At 30.4% G+C, this 25,597-nt stretch overlaps 2 protein-coding genes across 3 annotated transcripts in view; both read left to right on the top strand.

The window, feature by feature from the left end:
- Positions 1-2,522, top strand: part of LOC124362446 (probable ATP-dependent RNA helicase DDX46) — a 77,826-nt gene extending 75,304 nt beyond the window's left edge. For both annotated transcript variants that reach the window (XM_046816957.1, XM_046816958.1), the window contains 2 exons: positions 738-911; positions 2,169-2,522. In XM_046816957.1, coding sequence (XP_046672913.1) covers positions 738-911; positions 2,169-2,411 — 417 coding nt within the window. In that variant the 3' untranslated portion in view covers positions 2,412-2,522. The remainder of the gene's footprint in view (positions 1-737; positions 912-2,168) is intronic.
- Positions 2,523-11,927: 9,405 nt separating this feature from the next.
- On the top strand, positions 11,928-25,106 carry LOC124362445 (aquaporin-11). The gene is made up of 6 exons (XM_046816955.1): positions 11,928-12,209; positions 16,979-17,176; positions 19,407-19,599; positions 20,977-21,058; positions 22,555-22,693; positions 23,376-25,106. Exons 1-6 carry the CDS (start codon positions 12,182-12,184, stop codon positions 23,570-23,572), a joined length of 837 nt encoding a protein of 278 aa, XP_046672911.1. The 5' UTR covers positions 11,928-12,181; the 3' UTR covers positions 23,573-25,106.
- The last annotated feature ends 491 nt before the right edge of the window (positions 25,107-25,597 follow it).

Raw genomic sequence — 25,597 nt, 5'->3', positions numbered from 1 at the left:
TGGAATGCAGTAGAATATTTGTCCATAGAAAGATAAAACCCTACACCAGAGCTTTCTCCCTGAATCTCTTCCCTTTTTAGTATTGGTTTTGTCAGTTTACCATTCCAGATCATAGTGGGGAAAAGTTGTCCTTCCAGTGAACCATTTATCCCTTGAGGGAGAGCTTTCTTTAAATGGTCTATAAAAGGAGTATCTAGTTCTCACATGGTTCGATGGCATCTTGAGGACACCCCATTACCACTTACCTCAAGAGTGATTCTGTTGTGACTACGGGCTCCTGTAGTACACAAGAGCTTCTCACATTGGAGATGATATGCACTCTTCCTAGTCACTATCTGAATGTGCATAGGAACACACATAGATTTGTCTATTGGTCAAAGATAGCTCCATGGTAGTCCAGGGTAGCTCTGGGACAACTGCTAATAATACCCATGATGAATAGATGTGCAAGTCTTTGCAGACTGGCTAGTACTCTATATACCAGGCTGATCTCTGTTTGGGCCACTATAAATTTTATCAGTGGACACATTTTAACATCCATCATCATCAACATCTTTATACACCAAATTAAAAACTCTCTATATTTGTAGCCTTAGTTGTGTAGTAGAGTTTAAAGACACTCTACTACAAAAATGTATAATTCTTTCATGTTGCAAAATCGAATTCCTTACATTAGGGTTTGGAAATCTTCTTAAACTTATCATTGAATATCAACAATGGTTATATTGTCCATTCAGGCTAAGACAGTAGCAGAACAGCTTGCCGCCAAACTGAACACTAGACTGAACTATCAGCCGAAAGAGAATGATGACAAGTCTGAGGAGGAACAAGTGGAGACATTCCGTAAATACGAGGAAGAGCTGGAGATCAATGACTTTCCTCAACAGGCTCGCTGGAGAGTTACATCAAAGGTAACAATGTTGTTCTGATTATTGTTTATGTCTAAACAGATTTTTCATACATAACTTGAAACAAACAAAAATTATTCAATTCCAAATTGAGTTAAATCTTGTTCAAATCAAGATCAGAATACCACTTAAATACTTGAAACTTGTGGTCTAATTTCTGTTAGTTGTGTAGTCTTTTGAGAGTATATGATATTTTTACTTGTTTTATTTTCTCGGATGTTATGTGTTAAGTATTAGTAATATAAAACAAATATGTTCGTCTTATCATTTATTAACATAGAAAATAAGATTCTGTTTATTTTATTCTTACAAACAAAAAACATACTTTATTGGAATCCAAGACAATTTTATTGTATCTAAAACTTGTTTAAGTGGATTTTTTATGTGTATAAAACAATACACATAAAAATTATGATTAATTAAATCAAATACATTCACAAAGGTTTATGACAACAGTTTCCTATAAAGTTAAAAACTCAAGTTGCAATTTGATTTAGTCATAAATTTGTTTCAGTTTTACGTATCAAATAACACAGCTGTTTGTTCAACTCATAGTAATAATAAACTGATAAAAAAATACTCCTTTCCTTACTGTGAATAGTGGAATTCTACTAGGGTCTACTCTGGGTCTACTACTTCATAATTACTATGTAACAGGTTTATCACAAATAGTTTAAAATCAAGACAACAGTCTTAACCTGACAATGCTAACCTATTGATACATGGTTCTTTTATGATCAAACTTAACCCTTTGCGTTCGAAAGGCCAGCATCACTTGTCGCACCAAGGTTGCAGACAGTTCGCGTTAGTTTTGCCATAGTTTGTCCTAGCAACTTATATAGCCAGTACAGATGGCCACGCTACTTTCATTGGCAGCTCGGTGTTCATATTCGTTATTTGCCTCCCCAAATCGGAATTATTTTTCATGTTTGAATTTCCTCTGTGTTATTTGAATAGTAATTTTAAATGGTTAAAGAAGAAATGAAAAATAATTTAACATTGATTTTTAATCAATCTTTCTAATACATTGATAAATATACATTTTATTTATATTTTTTACTGTTATCGCTTGAATGGGTATATTAATGTTGTTTATTGCAATGTACATTGCCTGTTGACAATAAAACATCTTAGTATTTACATTATCTAATTGTAATTAAATAACTGTTGTACTCCAAACTTTGGATTCTGTATACCAGTATTATCAAGATTATGTTGTTTCTGTTTCTAGCCTTGTTAAATAAATTGTTTAATTTGCAGGAAGCCTTGGCGCAGATATCTGAGTACTCGGAAGCAGGTATCACTGTTCGAGGAACGTACTACCCAACAGGCAAAGCTCCTCCTGAAGGTGAACGTAAGCTGTTTCTGGCGATTGAGAGTACAAACGAACTGGCCGTGTCCAAAGCTAAGATTGAGATCACTCGACTCATCAAAGAAGAGCTGCTGAAGTTACAGACATCAGCACACCACAGCATTAACAAAGCTAGATATAAAGTGGTTTAGAGACATATTTCATATTAAATCCTTCTTTTTCTTTGTGTTAAAACATTTTATGATATGTGATCACTGCAACTTATTTTGTAACATTGATTAACAATAAATAACTGGAGTTCAGAGTTTTGTACTTATTCCCTAAAGTTTTGTTTTTCAGATACTGATTATTGGATTTTAGTGCTTAAAAAGTGTATTTAGCAAAAGAAAATTTACTATGAAGTTTCACATATCATCTATTCTCTGCTGACAAAGGTATCTATTCGGAAGGAAGATTTTATATAGGAGAGTCTAACATACTTAGGTGTGTAGGATCAGTGAAATTTTAGATAGTAAGAAATATAAATAAAATAATATATCTTAAATTAATAGTTTTTGGATGAAAATAAATGTTACTAATTATTAGTAGATGAGCTAGCGAATAATGATAATTTTCGGATAACAAAATAACAACAATTTTTTGTGTATGTTGTAACATTTAAAAGAGTCAAATAATTGAACTAAGTTAAACTCTTATTTAGGGTCAGATTTTCACACAATATGAACATTTAAATCCATCGATCATTTAAATAACAATACTACAATATTTTTTAATACAATACAGTATTTATGTGATATGTATTAACCATTATACCTAAATATAACAATATCCTAAAGTTATGTATGTCCAATTACAAAGTAACTACTAGATTGGTATGCCAATTGTGTGTTGTACTTTACAATGAGTAGGTGAAATTTAAGTGATCTGCAACATACATCGGCAATGTTTTTCTACATTAGCCTAAATATTCTGTAGCAAACAGTTCAAGAACACAATCTTTTTATAAAAACAAAATTTTAAAGCATAATAAGCAAAAATAAAGGGACAAATATCATTTGTGGTAAAGTTGGTAGTTTTTCCAATTTCCAAAAGATTGTAGTTTTACTGCTTAGATACAATTTAAAAAAATACCTGTAAAAATAAAGATATTGAATTGAAATTTGGATTTAGTATAGCCAAATATTAATAGAACTGACACAAACCCTAGATGAAGTGAACTATAAATATTATTTCCCTCCGTAGTCAATTTAAAATATTAATTTTCATACAATTTATTTTGTAAAGTAAAATAAGATCATAAACATTCTGTGCTTATATTTCTAGAAAGAGGATGTGATAAGGAATAAATAATAAGCAAACAAAATTATGATTCTAGCTGTAAGCATCAACAAGTTACAATTATTTTGGTAAAACCATGCAAAATGTCTCAAATAAGGCTGGTGTCTTGGCTAGTAAGGTGCGAAAGTTGTGAAAGTCAAGAGTTTAGTTAATGTACAGTTATAGATAAACCGCTCACAAAGAAACCTGCGCAGAAGTAAATATCTGAGCAGCACAGTGCAGAAGGGCCCCCTGTGGTGGGGAAAGGGAGACCAGCATCTTCTTGTCACTCTACCAGCTGTGTGGATCATGTCTTGCTTGCAAAGTTTTGTTTACATTGCAGCTACTTACCTGTTCTGTAACTACACTTTATTTTTGTGTGTAGGCCTATACAAGTGTCACAGTCTGAACGTTAAATATTGATTAATGAACACTATGACTAATGTAGCCATAGACGTATCCAAGGAGCACGCATTTTGTTGTAAGGTTAGCAGCGCTGTGGTAGTGGTCAGTAGAAATGTGTCATTCGATATTGGTAGACCCGGTCAATTCAAATGGGTCAGTCAGGTGAATGAGTGATCCGGATCAGAGTGTTTCAAAAGACTCGTTCACCTCGAACGGTTGGTTCACTTTCTCATAAAAAAAGAATTCCAAGAATACCACTTTATTTTAAAGTGATTTGCAGAGATTCTGACAAATAGCTATATTTTAAAACTAAATAATATCCCTTACCTTCTATTTTAATTTGGTAGGTTATAATGCGGACTTCCAAAATGTATATTTGAAAAAATATGGGCATATATCTATATCACTTTAAAAATATTTTAAACTGAATGTGTTTTGAAAATGTTCAATCCACATCTAGCAATGATTTCTCCTATATAGCACTAACATAAACACAGAAAATATGAACTTAAAGCAAAATAGTATTGACAAAAGCACATTAATCTGTTAATTTGGTTATCTATGTATGCTTTTTCAAGCACAAAGGAAAACAAAAAACGTTTTTGTGATCCATTTGCACACTGCCGGCCACGAACAGATGCAACAGACTCACAGCAATGCAAGAACACGAATATAAAAAATATTAATTGCAAGCAAAATATTTACAAAAGTAAGATAAGTGAAACCTTTTGTTTCTATGAATACATCATTATCAGACCCACATAACTGAAATGAAAATAGTTAGAGTAATAGTATAAATAGTTTTGTATCTAAATGTACAAAACATAAGTAATTAAAAATACACAGAGATAAAATTTTAAAAACCATTTTATATCTGAAGAATGTAATTAATATTTAATTAGTTCTAAACGGTGAATTTTAGAGTTCATTATTTACTAAATTATGTTGGTTGTTAAAAAAATCATTTCATAAGCATTGAGGAATTTTTTATTTTGGATTTATTTTAATAGTTTTACTTTTGAGAAATAGTTTCCAGTTAGAAGTGCAAGTAAGATAATTTACCATTATTTTAACACACTACATCAAAAACATGTTTTAATGTCAATAATTTGTGCACAGCTGATAGATAACTAATGACACAGTGAATCTCCACAGAATTCTGAGACACCCTGTACAAGGGTTAAATTTTATTACATCTAGCTTCATTTATCCATATCTAATGGTTATGCAGATCAGTTTGACAGAGTGGAGGGAGTTCAATGTTTTAAATACAAACAATTTTGGTAGAATTTTCAGTGTAATTTGTTTTTCGGTTGGCACATGTTCGGCATTCAGAAAAATGCATACAATATAATAATAATTAACAGTGTAAAACCACGCCTGCGAGAAGCCGCTAATGTGTTTATGGAAGATGTGCGTGACAGCATTAGAAATTGATTTAGCGTATTAATCTTCAATGGTAACAGGCTACAATGAAAACGATTCTGATAATGGAGAACCAGAAGATTTCATGGCTCATTGTGATGCCACAATGCAGTTAGACAGGCTGATGGTTTATTTTGAGCGAGAGTCTGACCCTTTGTCACTGGAAATAAGGGGCTTGAAACATGTGCGTTACTGTACTTTTCAGAAGTGTACCTAAGTTAAACTAAAGAGTGACTGAATTTTTTATGAAACAGTATACAAAATCCTATGTATTTGTTAATTAATTTATTTTGTCTGTAAAACTAAATAATAAATTTATTCTCTTTTACTGTTATATTAGTTATAAATACATTCATTATTATGTATGAACTATTATAGTAGTTTTACTGCATTCAGTTTTTCCAGACATATTCATCTAAATTACTTTCGATTTCAATTAATCGGGATAAACAAAGTTGTACTGTTCTATAATTAATTCCTGTTATTTACCTACTACATTTGGATTTCTAGTTTGTTATACATCAGCCTAGATTTGTTTTGTCACTCACAGGGGTAGAAATTTTCTTAAAGTCAATGTTATTGTGAGATCTCAAAACAGGTACTCTTCTTGTTAATAGAAATTTGATTTTTTTGGAAAATTGTGTTATGTCAGTACTACAGTAAATATAGAAAACGAAATAAAAATCATATTTAATAATTTGTTATAGAGTTTACATGTATCTTCTTCTTCTAAGGGGCGGTCTATTGCCATGCATTTAAGCCTCAAAGGCCTTTTGTACACCCTGGATATGTCCATGAGGCCAACAAGTTTACAGTTTCAGCAATTCTATAAATCGCCGAAAACAACCGATCAGGTCCTCCTGGGGAAAATCACCACCCTTATCCATGTGACCAAAGATGGCATAGTGCTTCCTTGCTATTGCAGGACAGTCAAAGAGTAGGTGTTCAGCAATTTCCTCCTGCTCGTCACATATTCTACAGAGCTGATCCTCCCGGAGAATGCTGACTCTATGAAGATGCTTTCTCAGGTGACCATGTCCCATAATCAGACCTATAACCCAATAAGACACTGATCTATTTAAGGAGAGGTCTGACACCACTCTGGAGGAAGGCGACTGTAGGACCATTCTCAGACCCTGATGCAGCCTCCACTTTCTTCTCTCATGTTCAGCGTGAACCCACTTTGAGACAGCCCTAAAGGATACACACCTAGAAATTCCACAGAACAGTATCAATCTATAACGCAGTCAGTAAATATTTGGAGTAAGTTCCACCCACTGTAGATGTGACAGCAGACCATCATATCATATGCTTTACAAGAACGTACAAGATCAACTGTGGTCATCCCAGATGCAACAGTTATGATAATTACAATACCAATTTATCAGCTATTACCAGATAAAAACGTAATATGCATTTCAATTTATCATATCGTTCTCACAACTTTTGAACGTCAGAATAAATTTATGAATTGTTCTAAGCGTATTTTTTGTATGGTTCCAAAATTAATTATATCACAGTTGCTATTAACATTACAAGTAGGTCAAACTTATTAGTTTCTTACTGATGAAAAAGTAACACTATCACATCAACTAAATTGATTTACTGCCAACCACTACATATTACATAAAGACAGAACTAAACATATATGTATATAACACTCTAAATTTAAACCTATTCATGTATTTTGAATAATTAATTAAATTTACAGTTGCTAGTTAGATATTTAACTAAATTTGAATAATCAAAGTTTGCAAAATGTCGTCTTGAATCTGTTATTTTATAAAAACGATTCTTACAAAAGAATTTTTGTACTGCTTTCATACCAACATGATATGGAGAATGAGAAAGAGGCTATCTCCTGCTAGGATTGTATATAACAGTAACTATGAGGGAATCATGGAGTGATCTTTTTATCAGCCAATACAGCATCAGAAGGGGAATAATTTTTGAACTTGAGGGTGTTCAGTACTATTCTCTGGTTTTGGCTTGCAGCACTGAAGAAGCCTCACCCACTCTAGTGAACTAGACCATCTGACTAATTCACCTTACCTATTCTACTACAACAGAATTTGCGGATAGTAATGTGTAGCTCCTGGACATTCTTTGGGTCACCCAGATGAAGGTTACAGTGCCAGTTTGTGCTGGTCCCAATATAAGTTCCATTGGACAAGAATAAACCAGCCAGAAATAAAATCTGCTGGAGAGTTTTGTCACTAATTGAGCACATTTCACTTTACCAAAGGCCTTTTTACACCTACACTGTGACACCTGTCATGTACTGTACTGACTTTAAGGGCAGACTGATAATTAGCAGTGACTGTCCGCCGCAATCAATGTGTGTTAGGAAAAGTATCATGTATGCTGACTATTTACTTAAATGAAGGTAACAAACTGTAAGATTTTTATACACTACTTTAGTTGTTACTCTCCACATTCTTTTATTAAAAAAGTACCTTTTCACTGTTCTAAAAGATATTTTTTAAACTAATGTCAAAATGCCTTAAAATGTTAGGTTTTAAAAATTACCATAGATATGTTGTTCAAATTCGTCAAATTGCAAAATAGCAGTCATTTCAAATTGTTGATATGACATTTTGAATAAACCACCAGAATCACAAAAGATTATTAATAGACATCAAATTGACCCCAAAAATTACAATATATTTCGAATGGGGTAATGAGCCTTATTCATAAAAATCATTTGTAAAATTACCAAAACTGTTTTAATAAATATGGAGGGTGTCCCGTAACTCTCTGGACAAAGGTATATCACGTTAAGATATACAAAGTTTAAAAGTTTTAATGGCCGCCATTTTGAAAATACTAAAGATAATTTCATGATATATTTTTCAGTAGCTGGTCTTGTTATCATTAACATTTGGGCCAAATTTGGTATAATATAATTTATTAGATTTTAAGATATTAATTTTTTTATAAAAACACATACAGACAGACAGATGGGAAACTAAGCATTGGAGACCTATGTTCATACGGTGAAATATGTTTGTCTTGACCTGTGCAATAACGTGATATACCTTCGTCGAGAGAGTTACAGGACATTCTGTATAATAAATAAATTTGTTGAATAAGAACAGTAAATACTCAGCTTATTAATAATTTAACAAATAAAGTGCAAACTATTTTGTCATTTTTTAAATAATTTTTACAATTGTAACTTTTTTTATTAGGTAGATTTTGTATACAAATCAATTTATTGTAATTGTTCTCATGGTAGCACTCATTGGAAAGTTCTGAATAATTTCACAGAAGATGACCTCCAGAGCCCAAAACCATATTTATAAACCACCATGCTTGTGGAAACAATAACTATCCCAGAAAATCTCAAACAAGTTGAACTTAGTACAAACATTGATTTTATAAATATCTCAACTAAATTCATTGGTCAGGTCAGTATGCCATTTTGTTTCAATACAGTGTTTATTCAAATGTCAAAACCCCGTTATTTATCTAGAGTAAAACAGTGTTCAGTAACTAGCATAGTAATGCCGAAACAAGCTCAAACTTTGTACACAAACTGATCTTATAAATATCTCGCCTAAGTTCATTGGCCAGCTTGGTATGCCATTTCATTCCATTAGGGCAGCCATGCAAACTTTAAAAAATTCACAACTTTGTTATTTATGATAAGGTAGCAAACAATTGGAGTGTTTTGAAATGCTCATAACATTTTCTAAACATTTTTTAATAAACAGATTTTTGTATCTCAAATAGTATTCAAGATAATGAGTACATGTAAATCCCATGAGAGTAAATTAATAATATTTCAACTCCCAAAAAATCTACCTACTTCTTCTGACTAAGTCTGAAGTACTATTTATCATGGTTTTTGTGAAATTGTATATAAACAATATGAAATGTTTCCAAAATTTTAAATCATTTGAAAAAAAAATATAAAATGTTTCAGAAAATTCTAGAGATTAAAATATGTAACCTCAAGTTTTGAAACATCTTCAATGAGTTTTTAAATTGAGTATAAAATATTTTATAATAATTAAAAAATTATAATATACCCTGGTTGAATCTCCATGTGCGCGGATAAATGTAATAATGCTGTAAGAGCATTCAAATAATTTTTTAAGTGATTCACTATTTTAATGGACACCATAAATCATAAACAACTCATTGAATAATAACTATCAATAAATCTCCATATTTTAATTTAATGTTATATATAATTAAATTTTGGAATAAATTCTTTTGTTGATAAATTTGCTCTGGTCATATCACTTTTTAATATAAATTAAAATGTATATAATATATTATTATTTTGTCACACAAATATAAAAAATATATGATAATATTTTTGGTTAGTTGTTATTGAATTGAGGTTATTGCCCTAAATAATTAAAATTTAGTGTAATTAACTAACTTTTAACATACTATTGTTACAAGTTTGCTAAAACCTTAGTATTTTGAAATAAACTTTTAGTATTAGTATCATTAAAGTATGTGGTTATTTATCAATGCCTATCACACAGTGTAACCTTAAATAAACTAAAAATATAGACACACACATATTTGTTTAAAACTTGCCTTTTTATAAAAAGAGTTAAAACTTCTTTTAACACATTAATACAAACTTTTCAAAATTATTTAAATTGTAACAGGATAGATCACATTTTTTACTTAATTGTTGAAAAAGATTATTGTTATTTTGGATTATTGTAAAATTGCTTTTTCTCCAAATGCTTTAACATTTATTAAAAACACCACATAACACATATGATGTAGGGATTTTGTGACATAATTCAGGGAGTTAAATTGTCTATAGCCTTGAACCTGTACAGACAAACATAATATGAAGTGCTTATAGTGCTTAATTAAGTGATTTAATAAACCTTGTCAGTTGAAATTTTGAACATAAAAATAATTTGTTAAATTTATAAAAATAATGTACTGTTTGCATGAACTAGGTTTAACAAAGATATACTAATTACTTGTATTTTGAGAGCACTGTAGCAAGAAATTTTAGCATATTTGCATTATTTTTCACTAGAATAAATCTTTTTAATTCTTTCTGTGTCACAAAATAATTTTAATGTCACAACATGTAGAAAGGTTTTATTTAATTATGCACAAACCCAATGGTAGGAATAGTTTGAGATTATGAGATATAAATAAGGGATTTGCCATGTTAGTACACAGATGTCCAAGAAGCAGGTGATTGTTAAACTATAACATCAAGTTAATATCAGTAAATATTCATTTTATGTCAAAAATTATTTCATACAGTTTTTTCTTTGTTGTTGCTCTTAACTGTAATTAATAATAAATTAAGATATTTTGTGACCTGGCTAATTAATTAAGAATTAGTAAAGAGACTATTATGTGTAACAATTTTTTATACTATTAACACGTTCTTGATGATTTATACCCTATCAAGTATGTGTGATCTTTCACAACTGCTGTCGTGTAATCGATCAGGTACACACCAGGCTTTTGTAAAGTGTGTCGTGCGCCCGATGGGGTACACGTTGCTATGCATTTCCCTATTGCGTTTTTATTGTTTACCTGTCTTGGTGGTTTGTTAAATTTGATCCTGCACTTAAATATATACTTCAAACTAACTATTGGGTGCACGATTGCTTAATGTTCAAGGTAAATTAATTTTTTTATGGATCCCTTGGGATGAACAAAAATTTGAAATAGAAAAGTTCAGAAAAATGCCAGTGTCGTGAACATGTTAAAAAGTACATTTTACCAGCTTCTTCTTATTGGAAACTAAATGCTTAATATATGATCAAACACTCCAATAAATGAAAATTTTCATTTATTGGAGTGTTTGATCATATATTAAGCATGTTAAAAAGTGTTTAAATCATATCTGAATATATTTTACTATACAAATTGTAGTCATGTTAATATTTTATAATTCGTCACAGCACACAGTCAATTTTTAAAAAGCATTTAGTTTAAGGTAACTTGACGATGTGATCAATTTTCATCTTTGTTATCTATATGTAATGCAGAAATGTGACAATAAAGAACTTCGAATTTTAAGTGTTTCATTTATTCTATTATAGTTGTGCTAAAAACTTGCTCTCTCTTCATTATGGATTGGAAGTATGCAGAATACATGCTGTACATGCTGTAAGAACTTATTAAAAAACTATGTTCTTTTAAAAACATTCAAGTACTTAAGGATGCTTTTGAATTTGTTTAACTTATTTGAAATAAATGCATCCATAAAAATTACTCTATAGGTTATGAAATAAGTTTATTAAATATAATAATGCATACTTAACAACAATTTAATTAAAAATACAAGATTAGCGATAGAAAATAAAGAAGGGAAGCTAATACCATACTCAACAGTTATTACATTATCGAATAACCATAGTTATCAAACTCTTCAATCGGATTAAGCAATAAAAAGTGTTTCATTGTCCCCACTCTGTTGCATCTACTAATTACTCCATCAGTCGATTGTAAAAAGTGACTGACAGACAGACAGACATGTGGCAGAGAGGCAGGCAGGAGACCTTACTAGGTGATTAATGCTGCTTGTCTCATACTGAGTTTATTATTAGTTCAGAGGACCCCTTGCCAAGTGCTTACAGTAGCTAGTCCCCACTGTCCCAGCTACTGAACTAAGCTCCCAGTTGTACAACTCCTGTACCTGTAAAGCATACATAAGTGAGTAACTGGTTACGTTCTGCACTTCTGCCATGAGTTGGTTGAGTGAATGTTAGTTGCTGCTTTTTGGGCCGTAGTAAGTAACTCATCAACTTCCATTGGAGTTTGTTGAGGGCTATTTTAGGGTTCTGGGATTTCCAAATCTGCCACCAATATGTTCCAATTAAACTCTTCAAAAAAAGGTAATTTTTTGTTTCTTTTGTGGATTTTTGCTGCAAATAAGTTTATTTTTTATTTTATCTGTGTAATTGACTTCAAACGCTTTAGATCGCTTTGATTTTTGTCCATGTTATTTTTTTTAAGCAGATTATAGTTTGGATGACAAGCACAAATTAGTTGAAAATCAATGTAAAACAGAACGTATGGTCATTTCAGTTTTGTTTAACAAACATAACTTTTCATAACATTTTGAGAAACTAATCATATGTTTCTTATTGACCATTATGAAATTTGTATATATAATAATAGTGAAACGTTTTAATTTTACTATTACAAGTAAAAAATTATTAATAGTTTTTATAATTTGAGACTATCTAAAGATTGATTTGGTTTGATTATTACTGAATCTGAAAGTATATTTAATCAATAGATCTTCATTCCACTTATTTTGAAGCTTTGTACTCTGCATACTTAATTATACTGTTATTGCATGTATAACAGAATAGAATAGTAGAAGCTTTGTTCTTAATATTAAGTTTAATATGAGACTCTAAATCTGTCTTTTTTTATGAGATTAATATCTTTTGTTCTAACATCGCTTCTTTGTAGAATTTTTAAATCATAAAGGCATTGGTAATTTGAAAGTAACTAAATAATTTTCATATTTGGCAGCAAGTTAAGTTATAATAAGAGAAATATTTATGCAAAATTGCAACACTACAACTTGAACAATTTGAGAGTCACTGAAAAGTGTTCAAGAAAACGCACAGACAAATACTGAGCAAGATGAAATATGTTTGGTCAGTGAACCTTTGTTTATTTTAGTAAATAAACAAAAAATCCAAATTAAGTTGCCAAGTATGATTTTGTGAAGTTTTCCCACACTTTAAAAATGTTGCTTACAATTAATTAAATTATAACTGGAGTATGATTTGAACGGTCCATGCATGTATTAGGAGATTAGAGGATGGCAACAAACCACCTAAAATGGCAAACTTTGAATACATAGTGAGTATCTCATAGAGGTTTATAAAAGAAACAAGTCTTTCACCAGATAATATCATTTTTAACATTATCTTATTTGTTGAACATCAATCAATCACCTGTCAGTACAGATATTCTCTCTTGTATAATTGAATATTTGTAACTAATATATTTCACCTATTTTGTACATAAATACACAAGTGTTTGTATAGTAACAAAAATATACAATTTAGGAGTATGCCAGACCACATGTACTAACAGGCTTGGCTCAAGCTACATGCACAATATCAAATATAACACATTTCATTTGTATATACCCTATGGGTAAATTGACAAACATACAATCATATTTAAAAGAAATTTATACAAAGATTGCACTCATCCATATTCCATGGTTGGACATGCACATCATAGAACACATTCTTGTCTTGTAAAAAAGAATTTTTATTCCAAAGTTAAAGTCTACGGATGGAATCTTTCTAGGGATATCTTGTCACATGTGTAATCATATTTTTGTTCGTTAACTTAGATTTCATAGCAGTGTTAAAATAATAAAAGTTCTAGTGAGGTAGAGAGGTTTACTATAACACAAGAGTGCGCTGAAATAATATCTTGTAATTGTCTTTCCATTCTATTATTTTTTTGGTTTTACTCTATGAATAAAAATGTTTCATGTTCTTATCTCATATTATCATAATTCATTTTGTTTACAATTTTATTTATTCAGCTATTTTCTCATTGCCCAAATGGTTACTTATGTATAAATGAAGGTTCATGCAAAATTTCAAGTACTATAGGTATATAGTGTATAGGTTATTGATTAGTTGTCGAGATATTGTGCAGACAGACATAAATTAAATGTTTACAGTCTCTCGAGTGATAGGCTTCACCAAAGCTCAGCCAAACAGAATTTATTATTCTCCTTCAAATATGTCACATATTCAATTCCTTCAATATTAAAAAAAGAAGTTGAAATAATAACTGCCAATTCAATACTTGTAGTTTGTAAATATTAATGCCAACACATTTCTGTACAAAATGATGTTGAAGGTCTTTACTTCAATTGATTAAAATATTTAATTAATGTTAATCCTCATATTAATCCATATTTATTTTACTCATTGCATTGGCAATCAATTTCCATCAAATTGATTGGTGTAAAAAATGACCAGTGCATATATCATTGCAAATTTTCCAGAAAATTCACATATTAATCTCAATTTAAGAAACAGGAAAATTTGCCACATTTATTTATTACCAAACCTAAATCTGTAGTCTATCTGAATAGTATCATCTAAAAATATTTTGTTATAGATACTTTTAATAATGTATGCAATGTAAGGCATATATGGGTCATGTTTATTTATTTATTTTTATTACAAACACAGCTATATATGTAGCTGGTTATAGTTCAATAATGTACTTATAGTTTATTTTGTAATATATAGATAGGCACCACAATATAATAATAAATGTAGTACATTGGATTTTACACATATAAATAAGATGCATTTAAATTTATATAAAATAAAGTAACAAAGAAACATATGGGTAATTTATAAATATATTACTAGGATTCATTTACACTATAAAATGTATTTTCATAATACTGATTTATGAATTTCAATTAAATAAATTGTATTTGGAAATAATTTGTGTAGTACATGAGCATACTATTGTACATTAGATGTATCAAATAGTAGGTATCACTATACAATTTAATATTGGTTTAACATATCTTGAGGCATAAAGGAATGGCATTCCAGTATCTCCCTCTGAAAAAGTGAGCTATTTTGGTTTGTGTAGTAAACTGTCCTCTGCACCTCAGAATTGTATGAAAAGATTTTTTAAGAGCTCATATTAACAAAAAGTCCATACCCCTTCCCCCCTTCTTCCTGGAGCTATTTTATATCCTCCATACCCCCAAGCGAGATGTTACAGTACCACCACACCTAGTTTTAGAACTCAAGCACTGCTAGTGGTACAAGGCATTAAATAGAATAGAATAGAATTATTGTGTATATAATTGTGTAAATAATTATTGTGTATATTTTAGAAGATATGATGGGTAGTTAATTACATACTGGGCCCTGCAATTTTTGTAGCTTCATTATAATTTAGCAGTAACAAAATTAATTCAATTGCAGCAATCATAATGGTCTGTTATATTAATTTATAAAAAGTATTCTAATTTGAATTATAAAATAAAAAACCTTTGGATAATCATATAATTGTTGTATTTTTAGTATTATAAAAATTTTAAATAAGAAATTGTACTTGTACAGGTGTACTGTAGGAATTAAAACCATTATTGTTTGTACAAATAGTTTTGATTCAGTGAATTATCCTGAAAATCACTGAAGTTGTTTGGTTGTAGTGGTTATAGGCAAAAGTCATATCCACAATCCTTCTTAATTGTTAACAAACAGTAAGTTAACCATGACAGCCCCTGAGGTCCAATGGTCATGGATAAGCTGAATATCTAAACCCATTTCCATTACAACAGAACTCCTCATTTTGTAAATTAGAGGAAGGCACTGTACATCTTTACAAGAATGTCACAAAACTTCCCAAGGGTAGTTTTTGAGCATTGGAAAATATAACAATTATATCACTAATGAGAGAAATCTTTCATCATCACAATCCTGTCCCCTGTACTGGTTCCAGAAGCTCATTGCCTCCAATAAGTGTGAAATCAGGCACCTCAGTAGTCCTCCCAAGCAGGTCAATCTTGGAATTATAATCATTGAGAGAAATTCTCAACATCATACTCAATTCTGACCCAATCCATTACATCCAGAAGGCCATTGCTTCCAACATGGTGTGGTTGAGCATCATCACCCAAATTGTAAGAATTTTCATGGTACCAACGGTACTAAAAAAAGTATAAGTTTTGTGATTAGCAATTGGAACTGTGGGGAACACACTGTACTGACGCTGAAAATGTATGGCAATAAACAGGGTCATATAAGGTATTCATAACGGATAGTTTTAGTGAAGAAAAATCTATCACACAAGGCCTTTTTCATGAATTTAAGAGCTGGTCTATTTTACTGTAACAAGAGAGGTAGTATATTTAATATACATTATAGTTTTACAAAAATACATTTGATTAAAATATGCTTTTTCTTCTGTATATTTCACAAAAAGGTTTATAAGCTTGTTCTTTACTGAAATATAAACATATTTGCTAATGAAATACAATATATAACTTCCATAAATACAAAGACCATTTATTTTTACAAATTAAATTTTTATTCTGTTTTTTATTTGTGTACAGAGTTTCATAAAATTCACCAATTAAAATTTATTTATATCTTTATGGCAACAGTATTCACAAATGTCAGCAGGGAATTTGTTTTTAATTTGGAGAGCTATATTTTGATTCTATTTATGTCTGATTACTCTGGAAACTGATAAAATACTATTGCATTGTGTTAAATTATGAAAACTGTTGCCCTGAGAAATGTTGAGGACTAGTATTTAATGAAATTGAAGTAATCTTATCTGACTGTTGCTACTATCTGTCCACTTATTAGAGATATGTCGCAAGTCAAAAGTAATAGATTGGTTTATTTCATAACAGATTACTAAGTGCTCAGCAACCGTTACGAGACGTATAACACACTTAAAACATTTTTCTCACCAATATATATAGTTTTTTTAGTTATAATATCTATATAAACAAAATTTGGGTTCTCACAACTTTATTTTAAAGCATATTGTAAGCTAAAAGTCAGCTGAATCGTTTTCAAAAATGTTCAAATTACCGAGAGGTACACGTTTGTTACTCCAATGTGTCCAACAGGCATGGGTAAAAGGCAGCTTCCCGGGGCCTATCATCTGGCTGTATCAACAGCTTACATTGCACTTACTTCCCTGATTGCATTCTGGTTGAGGAAGATTGTCAACAGGTTCTTCCCGGAAAACACTTTAGCAAGGATGCTTATTCTAGAACTGATAGCAGCTGGAGAGCTCTGCGCATGCTGCTTCGAACTTGTCATTGGTAAGTACCAAAATCTCTTTAAAACCTGTAAGAGATTCATAAAGAACAGTTTTAGTATCAGGCTAGTAAAAAAATTTGATAAAACATCAGCCGTATAAAGTTATTTAAGCAGTTAAGTATTTATCGTATTGGATATGTAAATAAGCACTGCTAACCCATTATCATATCAAAACGAAATGATAATAAGCGGCAGTGCCATAGTAAAGCAAAGATTTGACAGTTCTAGAGCATTTTCAATAGGCTTTGGATTTGTACTACTTTGCAACAATAAAAAAAAAATATTTACATATTTATAGACTCAACTTTTGATAGTCTGTAGTTATGCTTAGAAAATATTCTTTCAATATACAAATGTTTATCATAATTTCCGAGATTTGTGTTCCAATAAACTAGAAAATACCTGATGCTGAGTGGAAGGGGTTGGTAGCTTTAGGCCTATGCAACCTGTGTCCCTGCATGGGACACTATTCTGTGATGAAGTATTGTAAATATAAATAAACTCATTTCACTACACAATTACATCAATTTTAAGTTGATACAGTTTCATAGCACAAATCTAATGGATTTTGAAAAACCTCTGCTTTCTTTATCCTTTTGAGGGTGTCAAAAGAAGATCTTACAAGGGTTGTTTTAATCATGGACTGCCCATGGTTGTGCAACATGATTGCTACATAAAAATACAATCCTAAAATCTGAATTGAACAGATTTTGTATTAAAACTACATTAACATTTTCTCTATCCCACTAGCATATAGTATCAACAGATTTTGTACAAGCAATTTCTCTTATATAAATTAATACATTCAGTGGGATAAAATAAAATATTTTAAATTTGTTGGTAAGAAAAATAAGTATAATAGAAATTACTTTTAGGCATAATTATAAATTTCCGAGAAAAGAGAATATTGTATATTATAGATTAGATATTTAAAATCAATGGAATTGATCTCAAGGGTTTTCTATCTTATACTTGGGTGGAAGTAACCAATACAAATATCTATCGCTCAATCAATATATTTGTGATTTTATTTGAGTTTAAAATAACTGTAAATTAGTTTTAAGTTTTAAATATTTTAATGGTTAGAATTAAATATACAATTTGAATTAATACTAAAAAGTTATTTGTTACAGCACGTGTACACCTAATAAAGGCTTTACTTATTTATGCACATTATTTTTTTATGATGTGTAATGCAATGTACCTTTTTGCCTTCTTTCAAAACCAAAATTTAAATACAAAAAGTGCACCTCAAGTAAGATTCTGAACTGAACAGTCCAGATTTAAGAAAAGGTGCAATAGCAAAACAAAGTCAGGCAGGTCTGCTGAGATATTCCAGCAAATCTGAGTTACTATTGTAACATTTTTAAGATATAGGGAGGATGTAAATAATACAATACACCTTGGCAGAAATACAATAAGTTATATAAATACATAGTTTTATTTCACTTATAAAGTTTGCATCAGAGTAGGAAATCCTGAGTAGTTCCCTATGTCATGCACCTTGCAGTAAGGTTCCTGGACTCACCATAGTCTAGGTTCAAGAAAGGGTGCAACAGTAAGACAGAGTCAGACAGGTTTACTTGGGAAATACTAGTAAGCCTGAGTTACTCGAGTGACACATATGTGGACACAGAAAGAAATGGGGATGATCTATCTAGAAGTACAATAAGTTATTGAAATAGCTTTCTATCACTCATCAAATATGGAAATCCTGAGTAGTTTCCCTATGTCATGCACCTTGCAGTAAGGTTCCTGGACTCACCATAGTCTAGGTTCAAGAAAGGGTGCAACAGTAAGACAGAGTCAGACAGGTTTACTTGGGAAATACTAGTAAGCCTGAGTTACTCTTGTAACACTTGGTTGTTAAGTACTAAGCTTTGAGATAAACCATCCAATAATCCCAAATTCCTTTGTGATATTAAATCATTACATGAGTGATTAAATTGCTGACAAGCTCATTTAGTATTTGAAAACATTACATTGTATGTTGGGGTGACCAAAATTTGATGTGACCATATGCTCGTATGACATTCTTGATCAATCCATTTTTATAAAGTTGATATTTTCGATGAAATCTTGAACAAACTTGATGAAACTAATTTATCAAGATTGATCCATTGACATGACTAACAGGTTTATCAGATTTAATCAGTATTGAATGAAGATTTCATTAAGGGCACCTAATATGATAAGATTTATCCTAACACTTAACAACAATTTATTTTTCAGTGGCAGACAACTTTGGGATTGGGATGTATGCAATGTTTTTGTTTCTGCTAACCATCTGGTGGTCACTGAACTGGGGTGATGCTTCGGCCTGTCCTTATACACATCTAGAGGAGGTGGTTGAGGGGAAACTGAACGTGTTGATCGCTGGAGCCAAGATATTTGCTGAGATGGCTGGAGGACTTCTCATCTTCAAGTATCGTACTGTAGGATATGCTCTTACCTTTGCTTAAGTTCCTACTTGATAAGACCGATTTAAAGGAAGGTCAAAATTCTGTATTGTAACAGTTTTAAAAGTAAATATCACTAAAAAAGTTGAACTTTAAATTAAATAACTTAAGAAGAAGTCTATTTATGAAATACTAAACTATATTAAAGTAAATTAACAAATTAATCAAAAACATTTTATTTTTAACCATAAACAAAAATATTTGATTGATTCCTTTAAAGTCATTTTAGATACAAGTTTCAAGCTTAAAGAAATGAAACAATTGAATTTTTCAGAATAGATTTTGCAGATTAAAAGTTTATGTAAACCAAGATTCTTGTAACACATAACATTTAAAAACAAGCCAGTAAGAACAAGTACATAGATGCTGAAAGATATGTTTGGTGTTTAAACTAGATGGCAATACAATTCTTATTAGACATAGATTTTTAACAGTAATCCTTTTATTAAAATTGCTTAGTCACCGTATCCAAAAAAATGTTTTTTTGAGTCCTCATCATGACTCAAATATTATAATTGTTTCAGGCTTTAAAGATAACAACAGTCATGAAACATTGTGAGAAAATAAAAAAAGTTTTAGCCTCCTTACATTGCATGCAACCATTTTTGTTCCAACTGCCGGACACATAAGCTTGTGTGTGTGTGTTTGTGTGTGAGTTTAAATTTTTATATTTACATACCAGTACAAGCAAAAATGAGCATATCTAAATGGCCGTGTTGTATATTATCGGACCTTGTTATAAAGAAACAACGTTAACTCCTAGATGACTCTTTTTATATTCACAGAATTTGGAGATAAAGTTTACATAACTTTATTTTCTTGAAATTAATTTTTAGACAAGTATATACTGAAAAACTTAAATGAATAAAATAAACTAAGTAAAATCAAATTGTTTATTGTCAGAACACATAGTATAACAATTTAATGGTGGTTGTTATCTTTAGCAATAAATCACGAAAATGAAAAATACTGAGAACAGTATATGTATCTTCATAATTAAAATTAGTTTAATTAATCAGTTCCAACAATTTATATAGAGAAAGGTCCTAAAGAGACCACTTCATGCATCTCAACTGCTGGAAACGATACTAATTTATCCAATACAAATATTTTATTATTTAATCAATACTTTAAAAATAATTTCTTATATCGTTATCACAGAAGCTCTCTTAGACTTCTCTAGTGGTGACCATAATGTCAGATTACCATATTCAAACAGCTTTTCTAAAATAACTAACCTCAACATAGTACAATAGTATGTCACAATTAAATGACAACATTTGTACAAATGCTATTAAAAAATCAAAGTGATGTGGTCTTTTCATTTAGTCAACTTTTTTCAGGTACATCCAGTTTCTTTGGCAGTTAGAGATTTCTTCAACACATAAAGGCAGAGCATTCGAGAAGTGTTCAGCTGATTTACAGGTACATTATATGTGATTTTTGTTATTGTTTTATTTACAACAAGGCTGTGAGTTAAGTTATGCTAAATAATGAAATGTGATTTGTGGATGGGCTAAAACTAGATTAACTGCCGCCATCTGTGGTTAACCTAAGTTATAATAAACCAACGCAACAAAGTACTGAAGAGCAGAACACAATGAAAGAGTTATTCACTACCATTTCAATTAATCTCCAAATCAATAGGATTCTTCCTTGGAATGAGTGAACTTATGTACCAAGTGTCAAAGTCTTTAGGATCTTACTATCAAGATTTATTGTAAATCTTAAATATACTACTTTCAAATTATAATAATTATTTTAGTAAACTGACAACTTATTTTTCAATAATATGTTTAATATATTGGCTGTGATGGACACAACCTTATTAGTACTCTGGTTGTCCTAACGTTGGTGCATGACTAGTGGCCCAATGAAAGTGTTAAGTTTATTTTAATATTACAAATCAGACACATTTGTGTAAAATTTGTTATCATTTTTATTTTATCTTAATTCTCCACTTGGGGTAGATAGTTAATTATCAAGTGTTGTTTACCAATGCAATAAAAGCAAAATGAGTGAACCATATAGGAAACAGTTAATGGTAAATAAACATGATTAGGCACACCAAAGTAACTAGTCTATTTTTGAGATTCGTCTAGAAAAAATAAATAAGGTATCAAATAAACATTGTCCTGGGTGTATAAAACTCTCAGAGGTACTCTGCTTACACCCACTTATTTTAGTAAACATATTTCATGATATAAGTTTGCCCTTGAGTTTATTCCTATCTTATAGTCGGTAACTTTAACTGTCTGTACAACAGTTTGAAAGGCTGACTGAAATTATTTTAGGATAACTGTCAACCTGAACTAATTGTTGAAATAAGTTAAAGCTATGGGATGGAATACATTGTTGTCTACGCTGTTGTCATAGTTGCACATTAGTTGCTTCATACTTCTACACTCCTCTAGATCAGTGTTTACAAAATATAAGTATCTAGTGGAATAATAGGGCATTCAATTTTGTCTATTGTAAAAAAATGTTAAATTCACACGTAATAATAAAATATGAATAGCTGTGATATTAACTATACCAAACACGTATTTGCATCTAATAAACAAATGCACTCATCCCTCCCTTCTATGTTTAAAATTAAAGAAGGGCCTACAAAAGTGCAATATTAATGTCCAAACTCAGATTTTGGCATGTATTGATTATATGTGCTGCATTTGTGTTTTGGGTACATCTATTAAGTGGTTTTACTACAATATAAACACAGAACGACATACTTCATTATAAATTCTGATTGTAATTGACAAGTTTTGTTTCTATAAGTTGTTTTTATATTGTGTTTAGTAAATTATTGATCGAACACTGAAGATATTTAATGCATTTTCGTATTCTTCTAAAGAGAATTTAACAATGCAGTGTACTGATTTTATTTTTAATGATTTTTTTTGTATTTTACCTGTTTAAAGGTACCAGCAGTTTTAGGAGCAGTTATCGAAGGCATTGCAACCTGTCTCTGCAGACTTGCCTCCAGAGCTATTGGTGAAGTAGGGCCCAAGTATGGAGTTGCATATGACTCGTTTGTTGGAACATCACTTGTGGTTGCAGGTGAGTATTACAAAAATTTGAAAATGATGTTTTTGAATTTAGTGAAAGTTCCAAATCTTACAGTTTAGTTAGACTTTGCTTCTTTTGGAATCCCTGACTGGGATTATGTTAACTGTCAGTGTTTTATAACAACAAAATGTACTACAAACTGTATTTCAATAACTAACAGTGTGTTATTTTCCATTATTTTTATTTGTATTAAACATAATTGACTGGTTGGGGGAATTGTGACTTACTGAGAAGGCGAATTAACTTTAACACATGACAAGCACAGTTGTAACGTATACTGTGTGTTCCAAATTTTATGGACATTTAAGGGATCTTGGAAACCATAAGAGATACAGCAAAGATTAAAGGGACAAAGTTATGCGTAATAACAAGACCAACAAATCAATGTGGTTAAGTTGGCAATTGGTTGCGTAGTTCACTTGCTTCAGTATACAGGGTTAGATAATGTAAAGGAGTAGGTTAAATCAAGAGAGATCAGAAAATGGGTATTATGACCATACTTATTATTTTCCTTTCACCAACATAAATTTTTCTATTCATGTTATTAGCAGTGTTAAAAAGCCAACGCTGAAGAGTATGCTATAGTTTATGATAACTTTAAGCAATGTAGATGAAAATTAAGTAGGTCCATTGAGATAATTGTTCTCAATACTTTAACAAGTTTTTGTTCCAGCTTTCAATTACTCAGGTGGATACTTCAACCCTGTGTTGGCCAGTGCCCTTAAGTTCGGCTGCAAAGGTCATACAGCATCCGAGCACGTCTTTGTTTACTGGATTGGAGCTTGCATTGGGGCAATATTATCCGTTTTTCTCTACCAGAATTCCATGATACAAGGAATCATCAATAGATTCAAGCCAAAAGTTGACTAAAATCAAAATTTAAAACACCATGATTCCATTTTTTACATTGTTCAACAGTTAAAACTGCCTTAGCTAAAAAATTAGATTTTGTGAATTAATGTTGTTTAGAGACTACGTCTTCTACATATTTCAAAGGATTGTTAACTATCTGTACATCTGATAATGTACGGATATTTTTATATTTAATATCTAACCGATTTTATTTTGAGTTTATTAATATCTATTAAGTAATAAATAAAATTTTGAAATTTACAATTTAAATACTAAATTTTGTGTAGTTTTTAATATGGAGCTTACTAAATATGTTGTAGAAGAATAAAAATATAAAATTTGATTATGTAAGGAATAAAAACTTGGTAAGTTGATGCCATTTATACATATAATGGTTTAAGTTATAAAATTCTTCATACTTTAATTTTAATTATTAAAATATTGATAAAACCCAGCTGTTAAATATGGATGTGCCAATTTTAGAAAAATGTTCAAATATTATATGCCATATCCTTGGGTTGTTTTTGTTGACCTGTGCCTCCTGTACATTATGTTTACTTCTGTAATGAACTATTATGTAAATTCACAAACATCAATTTTAATATTTTAACTACATTATTTTATATCTTTGTTGTTTTTATTTAATTCTTGTTTCCTGTATATAATTTGTGTATTTATAAAAAAATGAGTTTACTAACTGGCTTATATTTTTTCCTTGTGTTAGCTACTATTTCTGCACTAATAGTCAATAGATGGCTTATACAAGGTCAAATTGATGTGTAGATCACCAAGAAGATGATCATAGCTATAATAGTGCATATCAATTATATTTTGATTTGATTATGAAAGCTACATACAAGTGAAGGAATACTTAAGTATAATTTCCATTATCACTTAGATACATACATGATCATTATTACATGAATTAAAATTAATCAATATATGAATGAAGGTTTTCTTAAAAAATTAAAAAATATAATATAACTGAAGAAATATTGAATTATGGCCATTTTAATACATATTGCACATGATTTAAAAATGTTTCATATATGTTACTTTAAAATATCTTTAATAATTTATCAAACAAAAATTATAATTGTGGGACTGTCTAAAACTGTTTTTGTAAAATATTCTGTGTGTATGTGGGCACTGCTGGAGGCTTTGGATAATCTGTATTGATGAAATTTGGCATGTAAATGTAATTTGTATTTCTAAATTTTGTTTTGTAACTATTGATTAATTAAGTATTAACAAAAAATCAAAACAACTTAAAATGATCAAATCTGTTCTAAGAGTGTTGGCTAAATCTTTACTACTTACAACCAACTAGACACTTAATAAAATGGCATTCCCAGAAAATACTGTTTACGAAAGTTACAGGAATGAATTTCAATTCTGGGTAAAATATAATTTAAACCAAATATAGCAAGAATAATAGCATAATCTCAGTGATGTATTTGTAGGTTAACTTTTTATTCTTCCAATCTGAAAACAATTGTTTTAATGTTGTCAAATGTATTAACTTTTTTTAAATAAAGTTGTTGGAAACGTGTCCGTGTATGAAGTATAACTAAAACTCACTCTTCAAATTTTTTATCAATATACTATTTTGGAAGGGAAGAGTTATTTTGAATTGAATAAAAATACAACATAGGTTTTCCTAACAAAAAGGAATTTCTCCTAAGAAAGTAATAGATTGATAACTATGACTACTAATACGATAGCGACTTGTTTATCTTGTCAGCTGATGTTTATATATATATATATTCTTAACAATGGTTTGTCCTCCTCCGTGGACTAATGGTTGTAGTCTCGGCCCTCTAACCGAGAGATCACGGGTTCAAATCCCGGGGAGGTCCAATCATGTAATAATGATAATAATTAAAACCAGTGCACTTCGAAGCCGGCATAGCTGACGCTGAGGCTTAAACGAGATTTAAAATAACGATGATTTTAAGATAAAGATAAAAATATGATCTCAGAATAATGTATTCTTTGATATTTCTAATCCTTTCAATACCTTCACAATTCAACCTCAATGAA

Source organism: Homalodisca vitripennis, chromosome 5 (genome assembly GCF_021130785.1).
Source record: "Homalodisca vitripennis isolate AUS2020 chromosome 5, UT_GWSS_2.1, whole genome shotgun sequence".
NCBI classification, from domain to species: domain Eukaryota; kingdom Metazoa; phylum Arthropoda; class Insecta; order Hemiptera; family Cicadellidae; genus Homalodisca; species Homalodisca vitripennis.
This window is presented reverse-complemented; position numbering and strand designations above follow the sequence as displayed.